General features: G+C 40.8%; 1 protein-coding gene across 1 annotated transcript; it reads right to left on the bottom strand.

Moving 5' to 3' along the window:
- Positions 1-450: 450 nt before the first annotated feature.
- On the bottom strand, positions 451-8,138 carry dclk3 (doublecortin-like kinase 3). The gene is made up of 7 exons (XM_084919565.1): positions 7,921-8,138; positions 6,591-6,802; positions 5,980-6,111; positions 3,299-4,495; positions 2,099-2,231; positions 1,848-2,015; positions 451-1,760 (listed from the first exon to the last, which is right to left on the bottom strand). The coding sequence occupies exons 1-7, from the start codon at positions 7,985-7,987 to the stop codon at positions 1,048-1,050; spliced, it is 2,622 nt and encodes an 873-aa protein (XP_084775691.1). The 5' UTR covers positions 7,988-8,138; the 3' UTR covers positions 451-1,047.
- Positions 8,139-13,355: the final 5,217 nt, after the last annotated feature.

Genomic DNA, 13,355 nt, shown 5'->3' with positions numbered 1-13,355 from the left:
TGCATGTCCTAGATATTTGTTTGAGGAGCACCAAGGGCTGGGAGGGTTTCATATGTAAAGGATGGGGGTGTTATGCCTGTGCTTTGGCTGCTTTGGGTGGGGTGGGCAGGATGTCAGAAGGTCAGCTGTTTGCAGTCAGGAGGGACAGATCTAACCACTCCCACTGGACACACAGATCTGCCTTATTTGGTCTGTGTGGAATGGCCTGCAGCAATACCCCACTCAGCTATGTACACACACTTTACCCAGTAGCCCTATGTGCTCACCCTGTCCGCAGTGTTGGGCAATCTTCATTACTAGCTACTTGAGCTTACCACATACCCATTTGCCACAGATGGCTGTCTGTCATCACACAGGATCAGTAACATAAACTCAAATTTACAGAAGCTGGTTACACCTAACACACTGTCTAAAAAGACGTGTTTTTGCCAACAGAATTTATTTGGACAAATAACATATAAATGTATGTATATTTTTATTTCGTGAGCAGATAACAAACTAATGTTGCTAGATAAATAATGCCAAGACAGATTTCTAGGAAAGAACATCTAGTATAAAAGTATATCGAGTATAAAAGGAGGCTGGATCAGCTTCAGCTTACAGCTAAAAATAACTACTAAAACCAGTGGCATACATGACCTTTTACTCTCAAAGTTAACCATAATTTGCAGAAGAAAAAGAAAAAATACCAAAAATTTACTAAAAAATGCATTTTTAATGCACCAGCATGTAAAAAAATCAGAAACCGCGCTTCACTATTTTCCTTTCCATCCTTCTCTCACAGTATTGCACAGACAGTGCCTTGGTCATTACTCGGTCATTACACAACACGGTGATTAGTTTCTGATTGCAGGATAAATGGATTACATACATTTATGAGATGTATCCAGCCTCATTAATCCGACCATATTCATCCCCAGGAGAGTAAAAATCGCTTCATCTGCAGGCCATTGAAGGATTCAGCTGCCAAGAAATCAACAGTATTGTCCGGAACAATGAAATTAATGACCCTGATCTCATCACACAAATGGGAGATTGACAGTAACATCAGGACAGAGTTGGAGGGTGGGCGATGGTGGTGGCATGTGCGTCTGGTTTGTTATGGTTTTGCAGTGCAGAAGTTAAGTTCTGTTGATGCAGAGAGGAAGCAGGGGTGGAGGATGGGTTGGTTGGAGGTGTAGAACCTGTAGGTGTCTGCATTCTGGTCTGTTTTGCTTGTGTCTTAATCTGTGGTAGAAGTTCAGTTTCAGCTGCTGTGGGGGAATCAAGGTGATTGAATTTAGAGTTCAGCAGCTTTGGACTTGGACACTGTGTTTCTCGTCTATCTGTAGAGGCAGCCTCTGGTTTATGTTGACCAGTCGAGGCCTCTGAGGGTGTGTGCTCTCTGTCCTGTGGGGATAAGTGGCTTGCCTCCACTAGATGTTGCTCTGCTGGTTTGTTCATATCCTGTCCTCTTCCACTGCTCATTGCTGTTTGTCTCTCATCCTGTCTGCCGAGCTCCTTCAGTGCGTTCTCCTCATTGATGGCGCATTTTCTTGTTTTGTCTGTCAGTGATTCTGTTGTGTTTGTTTTAGGTGGTTTCTGGACTGTTTCTGGTTTTCCTTCAGTGGCTTCTATGTCTCTTGGAGTTTTGTCTGTGAGCGCCCTCTGCTTGCAAGTTGAAGCCATTGCTTTCACCCAGGGATGCAGGAGGGTCTGCTCTGCTGTCAGCCTCAAGGTGGGGTCCGGCTGAAGGAGAGCTCGGATGAGGCCTCTCGCTTCTGCACACGAGTGCACACAGAGAAAAAACACGCAGTAAATATGTGTGTATACACATATTTGCTTTTACACTTTTACACTTAACTCACCCTCTGATATGGGGTCCCAGTAGGGGGATGGAAAATTAAGCTGTGCCTGCTTTATTAGCTGGAACAGCTCTACCTGGTCACGATCACGACTGCGAAATGGGGGGAAGCCACACACCAGGATATAGAGAATCACACCCAGAGCCCAAACATCCACTGCTACACCATAACCTGACAGGAAAATACAAGTACAACTTTTCAGAATAACAAAACGCAACCCAAATTCAGACAGAGGAGTCACATAAAGTCCTCACCTGTCTCACAGAGGATCTCTGGGGCTACATATGTGGGTGTGCCACATATGGTGAAGACTGGCTCAGTTACAACCATGGCAAGACCAAAGTCTCCCAGCTTCAGCCTGCAGATGCCAGCAGCGACTTGCTCTATCTGAGAAAGGGAGTAGGTGAAATAAAACACAGACAGAGTGAGCCATGGAGGCAAAGTTGGGTTTGAATTTTTTGAGTCTTTGAGGTCATCAAAATATTTATCCCGTGGACATTTTTGTGCATCTTGGAGTTTAAAAAATAATTGCACTTTCTTACTCTACAGACATTATATATAATACGTGTATGATGATCTGACAGCACAGTTGTGTTGATGTGGCTGTTTTGGTTTATGAAGTCAGAGAGTGTGTCAAACTCGAGTGTTGGTGGGAGAAAAATTTGAAGAATAGCTGCTATAATCTAAAATCATTTTGTGGCAGTTCTCCTTCTAACCTCAGTTTATGTAGCGTACTACAAAGTTCAGTTCTAGACTCAGTCTTATCTGCTAGACTTAAGATTACTAGACACATAAAGTATCTAAACTACCATCTGCTTTTAGCAGTGTTTTTTAATCTATATTTATCTCTGTTTATTCATTATTATTAAACTGTATCTATTTGTTTTGGTTTTTTTAAAATTGTATTCTAACCACAAATCTAGAAAGGTATTAGTTTAACAAATGTTACTTAACATGATGGGCATGCCACAAAACTACGACCGAACTGTTTTTATTTCATAAAAAATATACTTTGCACTTTTATTTTATGTTATGTTTTGCTGTGTGCATGCATGTGTTTTGTTGCAGAAGTATCCTTTCATTTGAGTTATTTTCATTTTGTTTTAGCACGCATGTATTGTGTCACACACTTGCCAACTCATCTATGCACTGCTTTAAACCACTGATATTGACTTATGTTAGGTTTTATGGTGTGGGTGTCTCATTGGTGTAGTTGTGAAACATAAATAACATGAGAAGGCAGACTTCTGTTAACTAAGTTAACAAAGTGTTTTTGCCAGGGGGTCCAATTGTGTTAATGTTTGTTGTCACCCTCCAAAAGGACCCTTTTTAAGCCAGGGAAAACCCTGAATAGTATTATGTTAAAATGAAAAAAAGAAGCTTGATTATCATTTTTTACACACAAGAACTTGAGAACCCAACAATCATTCTCACTAATCTACCCTGAAACCCACCAGGAGGTTCTCTGGCTTGAGGTCTCTGTGGACGATGCTCTTGCAGTGGATATAATTCAGAGCTTCACTCACATCTGACACCATCAGTCCTGCCTCTGCCTCTGAAAACTTTCCCCGGTCACTGATGGCCTCAAACAGATCCCCTCCACTCACCAGCTCCATCACCAGATAGGAGTGAGTGTTTGTGTGGTGGTGAGCGAACAGCCTCACTATGCGAGGGTGACGCAGACTCCCCAGGAGACTCAGCTCATTCTGCATCATGTGCTCTCGACCAATCAGTTTGGTCCGCTCTACTATTTTGATGGCGAGGGTTTGACCATTGTCACGACGGCGGCACTCTTGCACCACCGCAAAGTTCCCGTCTCCAACCACACGTCCAAATTCGTAGCATTGCTCGATGTCTGTCAGGGTGACGTCTCTGCCATCGGTGGGGGGGTCAGAGGTTTCTTTATTCTGTGATTCTTTAAGAGCTTCACCAATATCTGGAGCTGCACTTAAAAGCCGTATTTGAATATGGCTCTTTTCCTCATCTCTGCTGATTGGTCGAGGAGATGAAGGGTTGTTATAAATATCCGGCTTTTTTGCCTCCTGCTCTTTTTGCCTCTTTGACACAGGAGGAAGTGGGACCCTCGCTGATAGCACACTGATCGGTTGTGGACTCTGATGTTTAAGTCTTCTCACTAAGCAGTTTTCACAAAGTGTAGGAGATGGTATGTCTGCATTTCTTGGAACCTCTTCATGTTTAAAAGGATCAATCAGAGAAGGCTGATGCACTCTGACTCCTCCCCTCACACTTAGCCTCTGCAGGTGGTTGGGAAGGTGAACAGATTTTCTGCATGAATTCTTTTTATGAAACTTCTGTGTGTCAGAATTATATTTGTCTGCCTCGTGTGTGTCTGTATGTTGAGATGTGTGAGTATTAGTATAATGCTTGGCATGTGTATTTGTGTCTTGGCATGTCTCTTGGTTAGTCCCACTGCTGTCGGTCCCTTCGCTGTACCCACTGTCAGTCTTGGCTGCTTTATCTGGCGGTGGCCTTAGTCTCTTCTCCCAGGCCCGCAGCGCACTTGATCGGTAATGTGAATGTTCTGGAAATAATTCCTCCAAAGCTTCCTGCACACTGCTCAACTCAGGACGAGCCTTACCAAGAGCCAGGAAGGCGACCTCCCCTCGGAAAAAATCACACACACCCTTAACCTGTGATAGACAGAGACAGTGGTGAAAAAAACACACTCACATACATCAGATCTGCAGCAAAAATTCTATCAATTTCATAAGGCTGCTAAAATGTTTATATTTAATATAAAATCATGTTTTTCTTTTTGATCTTTTCCACCTCTTTTAATTTCATGTACTGTGATTATGTGGCTGTAGCAACCTATATTAAAATGCTCTCGCTAATTATAAAAGCAAAGTTAATAGATTTTGTGCAATGATTTATTTGTCTGAGAAAACCATTCTTCTCCTCAAATATATTATCAAGGTGCATTATTTTGCTCAACATTGTACAGAGCAAACTGTGAGGGATGCTTCTCAGATTAAACCTGTGAAAAATGTGCAACTTATTGTGAAAAGAAAACACTGAATATCTTTTATTCTTAGCTAAGTTTATATTGGTTCATTTGTCAGTCAGTTGTGGAGTACAGCAAAGCGTAACACGGTCTTGAAGACCTGGAAACCCTAGTCCCAGTCTTTGTCACTTTTTTCTACCAATTCAAATTAAAATAAAATGTTTGCATTACCCTAAAATACCAGGGTACATACATACCATACTGCTTTATGTCCAAGTATGTTTTCTCTGTGTCCAAATCAGAGCATTCAAAACATTTTTGAATACAAAAGAAAAAAACAACAACTGTGCACCTTGCACAGGTTCTAAATGGGGTTTTATAGTTGCACATTTTCCCCTCAGTCTGAAAGTCCAAAATATGTGCCAAATATAAATAATATTCATATGAGATGATTTGCAAATCTCAGAGCCTTATACAGTATTTTATTAACAGGTCTTTTTTTTAATTTGATAGCAGCAACGCATCTCAAAAGTTGGAAAACTAAGTGGTACTAAAAAGAAACAGCCAGAGGAATTTAGAACTTTAGGTTAATTGTGATCAGGTCAGTAACATGATTGGGTATAATAAGAGCATCGTAGAGAGGCGGAGTTTCTCAGAAGTGAAGATGGGCAGAGGCTCACCCATCTGTAACAAAAAGTATTAACAAATTACAGAAGAATTTCAGAACAATGTAAAAACACATCATTATCAAATAGTAAAAATTAGCCTAAAAATATAAAAACTTTGAATATCCAAACATCTACAGTGCATAACATCGTCAAAAAGTTCAGAGAGAAATTCTGGAAAAATCTCTGTGTGCAAAAATCAGTGTTGGATGTCTTTGATCTTAAAAAATGGTACATTTTCTGAGTTAAAACATTTTATATATTTTCAATGCTCTACTGTAAATAAATGTTCGGTTTATAAAATATGCAAGTTGTTCCATTCTGTTTTTATTTAAATTTTACACAGTTTTCCCAGCTTTTTCAGAATTGAGGTTGGAGTAAATGACCACAAATCTCTACATTGAACTGTATACTGAATGTGTGGTGTGCAGGAGGTTTACAGGGGCCTCCTGCACATTTTTGCCTGCTCCTTTTTCAAGATAATCTGGTCATGGTTGGGCCTCACCTCTCGTGCATGAGTTGTGTAAAGACGTGTGACTCTGGCTCTGTGCCAGCGAGGAAATCCCAGTGCCTCTGAGATATCCAACAGCAGTTGCTCAAAGGACACCACACCCCTGCGGTTCAACAATACTGTTACCTTGCAAGCCCAGAGACAAAAATCACTGTTAGGTTAGGAAATTCATCCCATCTAAATTATATTCTTAGAAATTGAAAACATCAAATCATCACTTTTAGAAGGGATTTATAAATCATCAATACTGTCTTTAAAGTGGTTAATAAATCAGGTTGATTCTAAGCTATTAATAAGAACCTGAATTTAGAGTGTCCCTTCTTTTCTTCTAACACTTCCTTTATCTTATTGGGTCTTCTCTTCATTAGATAAACATCTCCAGTGGACTGTATGAGCACTTCTGATGAAGAGTTGCCATGAATCAAGCCATCATTGTGTTGCATTATTATCAAATAGAAAGCATTAAAGTCACCACAGGGGATTTTTTGATATCGTTTTAATCCAAAAATGGTTGTAATAACATGTCTCATAAGTAGTCTGTGAGGCACTAGTAAGATTGTGCCTTATTTTAAAGAGCTACCAAAAACAGTCAACATTTAGCTCACCTTCCGTAGTGTGCTTTGGCTACATGGGCGGACAATGGTGACCAGATGAGGCCGCTCAGCGCTCTCCTCTGCATGCCGGGTGTGGAATAGGGGGAGGAGAGGAAGAGGTGGAGGAAGAAAGTGGGACCTGCGAGCATGTTCTGCAGGATGAGGGTGAATGGGCCAGGGCTGGGGGACCCCAACTGGACGTTTCGACATGGGTACAGAAGGACCTGAAGCAAAGGGAGGGGTAGAGGAACAAACACGGAAACCAAGTTGGATTTATGAATGTGTGCTATAACACTGAGTGAAGTTGACATGGCTGGTAGATCTCGTCTAGACTTGTATACAATAGAAACTCATAAGTAACACAACACCCGCTCCTCATCCTGTGAGCCTGTGTGAGTGTGAAAGCAAATCCGGCTGATCAGATTTGAGTGTTTTCCATCCTACAGAGTCCAAAGGCCATTTGAGATTCCTCAAGCACCTTGCCCCGTCGGCTGAATTATTTAGGCTTCCTTAAGTCATGAAAAGCCGTTACAGATATACACACGCCCACACCAACAAAAGCTTGTGTGACCTATTTAGGGCTCAGCAAAATCTGCATGATTAATGAATCATTAGAGACCCACACAGCATCTTTGACATTTCACTTTCTGGCAATGCGGTGAGACAGAGAGATGTTATCCATTCACTCGGCAGGGCTGTGGGTTTTATGTTTTGTTTCCACACAAAGAACAACGGACAAAAACACAAGACTTTACCTTCAACGTGAGCAGTCCCCCCCCCCCCCCCCCCAATGTGAGCAAACACACACACTCATATTCACACACAAAAGAGCCAGCTGTGACCAGTCAAAGAAGACTGAATCAGCCTTTTTTCTGTGTGTGTGTGTGTGTGTGTGTGTGTGTGTGTGTGTGTGTGTGTGTGTGTGTGTGTGTGTGTGTGTGTGTGTTTGTGCGTGTTTTGAGGTTAGGCCATATATAGTGAGGTTAACTATTTTTCATGTCCTTTGCGGGCTAGCCTTTTTCAAAAGAGCCATTTTAGCATGACGTTATAACACAAGTGTTACTAATCTCATTAATTAAGCCCCAAATATATGAGGATATGAATATCAGAGACCATTAATATCACAATTAACATAAAAACGTTTTCTAAAGCTTACCTCGTGTCAGAATGGTTTCTATGAAAAGGATCTTTAAGATTTTAGTTAAATAATATTTGTATTTTTTTAGTAGCTAAAAGCGAATGTTTCCCACCTACTTTTGTAGTTCAAAGTTTTAGCTGAGACACTCAGTTTTAAATGATTTTAGCTGCACGTAAACTCGATTCAGCCCGACCAAAGACTCACCTGACAATCTTAATTTAGCGTTACGCCCCCCTTCGCATCCATACCGTGCTCTCTGTGAGGGAGTCATGTCTTTCGAAACAATAACATTTAACAAAAAACAAAACAAAAACTACAGCGAATTAAATTAAAACACAAATGATAAAAATATATTCAAAAACCAGCGACTCTTATTTCTTGCTCGGTTTTATTCCTCCATGAGCTACTGCTGTCATACCGCCTCTTAGCTTTCACGTAAAGTAACGGGATGCTCTGAGAGAGGGCCCTGTAGCTACTGTGGTTGCTATGGATACAGGTCAAGTTGAACGGATGGAGAGGGAAAAACACCGGAAGCTCAGCGAGTTTGACGTCAAAATAAAATACTTTGAATCAGTGAACATTGTGTTGCATCTCGATGTGTGTGTCTCCCGAACTTAATACTTAAAAAAAAATCCACACATATTTATCACGGCAATTAATTACTCTACTGACATACTTTAAACAAACTAATAGCTCGAGATGGCTAACGATTGTAGCGGGCGCGTGGCTTTATTTTGAGCATTTTTACCGGAAGTATCTAGTTTTGTCTTCAAGACTTGACACCGAGTATTATTGATTTCTTTGAACAGAGTGGACTGATTCTACAGCATACATCTTTGATGACTTTGAAAAGCAAGAATTGGGTTCACAGGTTTGAATTTATTTTGGAATTTCTCTAATCCACACAGGCTCAAATATATACATAAACCTCCACATGTATTTGTGGGTTGGGGTGTGTGTGTGTGTGTGTGTGTGTGTGTGTGTGTGTGTGTGTGTGTGTGTGTGTGTGTGTGTGTGTGTGTGCGCCTTAGCAACTTGCACCTAACCTCAAGGGTGAGTTTGGGATCATCAAGGGTTAAAACCCAGACACATTTCTGACAGGCCAACAAAATAGTTAATCTTTTTCAGATTCATACCTTAACCTTAGATTCAGGCCTATATTTTCTCGTAAAAAGTCTACCTGTAAGTGATTGTCGCTATTTTATTTATTTCACAATATTTCCCACAGTCCAGAGACTTTCATGTTTAATTTGATTAAGGTTAAATGGTGATTCTAAATTGGCCAGAGTGTGAATCTCTGCGTTAACCCTGTGCAGAATGTACCGCCTCTTGCCCTATGACAGCTGGGATAGGCTCCAGCTTCAGCCATAACCTTGAACTGGATAAGTGGAAGAAAATGGATGGATAGATAGGATTTGGTTGATCTAGTGGTTAAAAACACAGCATGGGCCTTATTGCTGGTTTAAATCCACATCAGCGGCATTCACTGTATGCCATTGAGCTCTCTTTTGCCCTTGTTTTCTTACTTTACTCTTTGTATATTTGGATTGTCATTCCTAGAAGATGATGACTTCATGGCTTAGAGGTTTAAAACAGTGAACATGTAAGAGAAGAGCCATGTTTTTTAATATCGAGGAGCTATGCTTGAATGTCTATGCCAGTTTCGTCCTCCATTCATCTTCAAAATTCTCAGAAAAGAGACTCGTCTGTGCTTAAAGCCAGCTACTGTCCTTGTGAAATCACTTTATGTTTCAGCCACAGAATGAGGGAGAAAAATGAATCCCCAAACAAAGCCTTTTATATCACAAAGACTGGAGTAGATATATGGTGACAATTCACAGTGACGGGGGGGGAGAGGAGCTGCCAGTCTCAAGGGGGTTACCAAGGGTTACAGATGGAATTTAACACACATACACAATGAAACACACAGTTTGTAGTTGATCTTTTGATACGCTGCCCCCCCCCCACCCCACACACACACACACACACACACAGCTCTGTCTCCCAGGATACCGTTGATATTGGATCAGGAAGCATCAACTTCTGTTCCGGCTCCTGATCCTGGACGCACCACTGAAACGTAACAGTGCGTGTGTTTTCTCAAAGAGAGGACAAAAGCTCAGATGACTGCTAGGACTATATTTATTATTTATTTTGCCTTTATATCAGGAGGAATACCATCTTTTTTTAATATTTATTGTTATTTTATACACTTTAACTTCAGAGTACTTCAGCAGGGAGCTCAGAAGAGCCGTACCTGGAGCTGAACCAATTTTTTCTATTAAGGGAGAAAGAAGTGGAGACCCTGGAGGGTTAATGTGGATCATTTCTCTGCCATTTGTTGCTAATTTTCGTGAAACTTTGTTAGAAATGTGGGTCACAGGCAAAAGAATATCCAGTGCTTCACTTTCTTCATGAGGTTTTGCAGCACGACACTTCCACTGATGCAATCACATTCACACTGATTCAGTCTTTTGGATCAAATCCTTGGCCAGATAATATTAACAAGTTTAAATCAGGGTAAATATCTCAGAGGTGGTAATTTTTGATTTACGTGTTCACATAATTGCACTTCATGTTTCTGACCAGCAGATGTGGCTCCTGTACTCACTATATCTTCCTGCCTGCAGAGAGGACTTGGTTCCATGTGGTTTTCTTGAAAGGGGCTAAGCGATTCCTTAGAAGAGCCATCCAGCTACAGAAACCTGAATCAGCTGTGAAATGCTGCGGTGCGGTGCTGTGTTTTTCTCTGACTGCTTTTTGCAAAACATACAAATTCCAAAGAAGACGGCAGGTTGACTCAGCACTCTGCCCTTGAGTGACTCAGTCTGTTTTTCCTCTTTAAAGCTTGTTGATAGGCGCTGGAGGATATGCAGAGCAAATCTAGGATTTTGAGCTTAGGCGTATCAGATACGGTAAACAAATCATGTCAGTGCTGGTGCTTTCTAATAAGCTAAAAGCCTTTCAGAGACGAACTTCTGGGTTGGCACGCTTTAAGAAATCTTATTTTAATTATGCTTCCTCTATCTCTTTAACTTACTTTTAAATTAGCCAGGATGCTTCTCTGCATGGACTCTCTGAACCCAGTGTCTAAAAGAGTTGCACTTTATTAGTGTTACTGGTTAGTAACCATTAACGAGAAGCTGCTGTTGCACATGTCATAACAGGCACCACACACCCTGGACGCCATCTGTTTGGGCTCCACTCATCCAAACATCCATGACATTTAAAAGCTCTGACACAGTCAAAGTCAGGCATCTTTTGACCAACCCAGGCATAATCAAACGTTACTGTCAAAGGAGCCATTTTTCATCTGTATGAACCCCATAATCATATTTAGGTTAAGTATATACTAACCTATCCGTATTATATGTGTAAATATTTTCTTACTATTATCTTTTTGCCATGTGTGACTACTCTGCAGCTGCAAAGTTGCATTACAGAAACAACATGTTTTGTGCAGATTATTAAATTATAGAACCAAATCAACAACAGTTGTTTTTCCATTATTATTTTTTTTATTATCAACATAACAGAACAATTATGAAGTGGAGGAAAAACAACCCATTAGCATGTTTAGGCCTATTTTGAAAATGGAGTAGCTATAAAGCCACGCAGGCCACTTTGAACCCTACCAGTGTTTGTGCAGATGAATCAGAGTAAAAGTACTCCACTGTGTTCACAAATAAAAAAAATATAAAAGCGTAACAGCTTTGACAATAGAAACATTTAAAAAACAGCCTTCAGCTAATCAGGAAGAGCACTGAGTCAATAGTGTTGGTGGAGGAAGCAACATACTGTTAAATTCTTTATTTTCTACAGTGACATCCACAGCAGGACTCCAGATGAGCCATTTGTGTACACGCATCCATGTTAACCACCGCTACTAAAGTTCCTCAAAACTACAAAAGTCAGGCACCAGGTCATAAGTGTATGGGGTGACCCACAAAATTCTATTTACCAGTTGAAAGCTGGAGAATAAGTCCTGTGCAAAAATGAAAGAAAAAAATCGTCATTACCACGTTCATATTCATCTGGCTTTTGCCAAAGACTGGAAATTATCACAGACTGGTCACATGAAGCCACATGTCCATGGCTGACTAGTCATGTGATGCCACATAGAACATTTCCTTGCCTCAAACTTAGACACAAACCACAAGTGACAGTCGGGTCATTACAGTCTGTCTCTCTCCCTTTCTAATGACACTTTATTAGGTACCCTTTTGTAGCACTGCGTTGGACCCCTTTTCCCTTCAGAACTGCCTTCATTCATAGTAGATTCAACCAGGTGCTGGAAAATCCTCCGAGATTTTGGTCCATTTTTACATGATAGCATCATACAGCTGCTGCAGATTTGTCGGCTGCACATCCGAGATGGAATTTCCCGTTCCGCCTCATCCCAAAGGTGCTCTATTGGATTGAGATCTGGTCAATGTGGAGCTCATTTGAGTATATAGAACTTGTTGTCGTTTTCAGCAAACCATTTTGAGATGATTTGAGCTTTGTTATATTGTGTGTTATCCTCCTGCAATCAAACTTTAAAAGATACAGTGTGATCATAAAGAGATGGAATGGTGAGCAACAATAATCAGGTACTCTTGTGGCCCAAAGTGTTCCCAAAATTATCCCCCACACCATCATATCCCCATCAGCAGCCTGAGCCGTTGGCATGGATCCATGCTTTCATGTTGTTGTTGCAGCAGAAATCAAGACTCATCACACTAGGAAATGTCTTTCCAATCTTCTGTTGTCTACTTTTGATGAGCCCATATAAATTGCAGCCTCGGTTTCCTGTTCTTAGCTCTCTTGAGTGATACCCAGTGCCGTCTTCTGCTGCTGTCCATCTGCTTAAAGGTTTTGCATGTTCTGCATACCTTGGTTGAAACAATTGAACAATGACAAACTTCTTGAATCTTGAATCTCATAAAACATGCCATGCTGAAAGGTGGGTGCACAATAAATAACACGTTTAAAAGTCTGTCGCTCATTCTGCAATCTGAGTCATGCTGATTTATGATGTTCATAATCACCCTGTAATTTTCTATCCTGAGCGCCGCATAGACAAATCAGTGTGAATAAAATTATATAAGCATTGCCGAGAGAGAAGCCGACATATGATTGAATGAACACACTACAGAAGGGAGTGGCAATTTCCAGATGTTTATTTAGTTGTATTATTCCCACACTCACATAAAGTTCTATAGAAAACCCCCAAAACACCCTTCTATGCTTGTGAAATTGGTTTTAGCCTTGTAGTTATGTGAGGTCAGAGTACATGTATGTTCACACATGCACTCCAGCACACATCCCTGCTTGTGCTGTGTTTTGAGGACAAACACTTCCTATAGCTATCTAGGCTTCTCCTAGATAGCTATAGGGGCTTTATCTGCAGTTGACAATGCAAACAGCAGTCTAGCCTAGAAAACTGATTTTGCTCTGTATTCAGATTGAACAGGCTGAACCCAAAAGAAGCTTAGAGGTGATAATTAACCAAGATTAAAATAAAGACACTGCTTATGTACCTGCTAGTGCAAATGTTGGTATGCTATCTCTGTTTACTTACGCTTAATAGTGTTTATACTTGAATTTATGGTTTTACCCAGCATGGCTAAAGTTTCCAGCACACATATGTAAGTCTT

Source organism: Perissodus microlepis, chromosome 22 (assembly GCF_051167445.1).
Source record: "Perissodus microlepis isolate ML-2025 ecotype Zambia chromosome 22, ASM5116744v1, whole genome shotgun sequence".
Lineage (NCBI taxonomy): Eukaryota > Metazoa > Chordata > Actinopteri > Cichliformes > Cichlidae > Perissodus > Perissodus microlepis.
The sequence above is the reverse complement of the archived record's forward strand: the minus strand, read 5'-3'. Positions and strand labels throughout refer to the sequence as shown.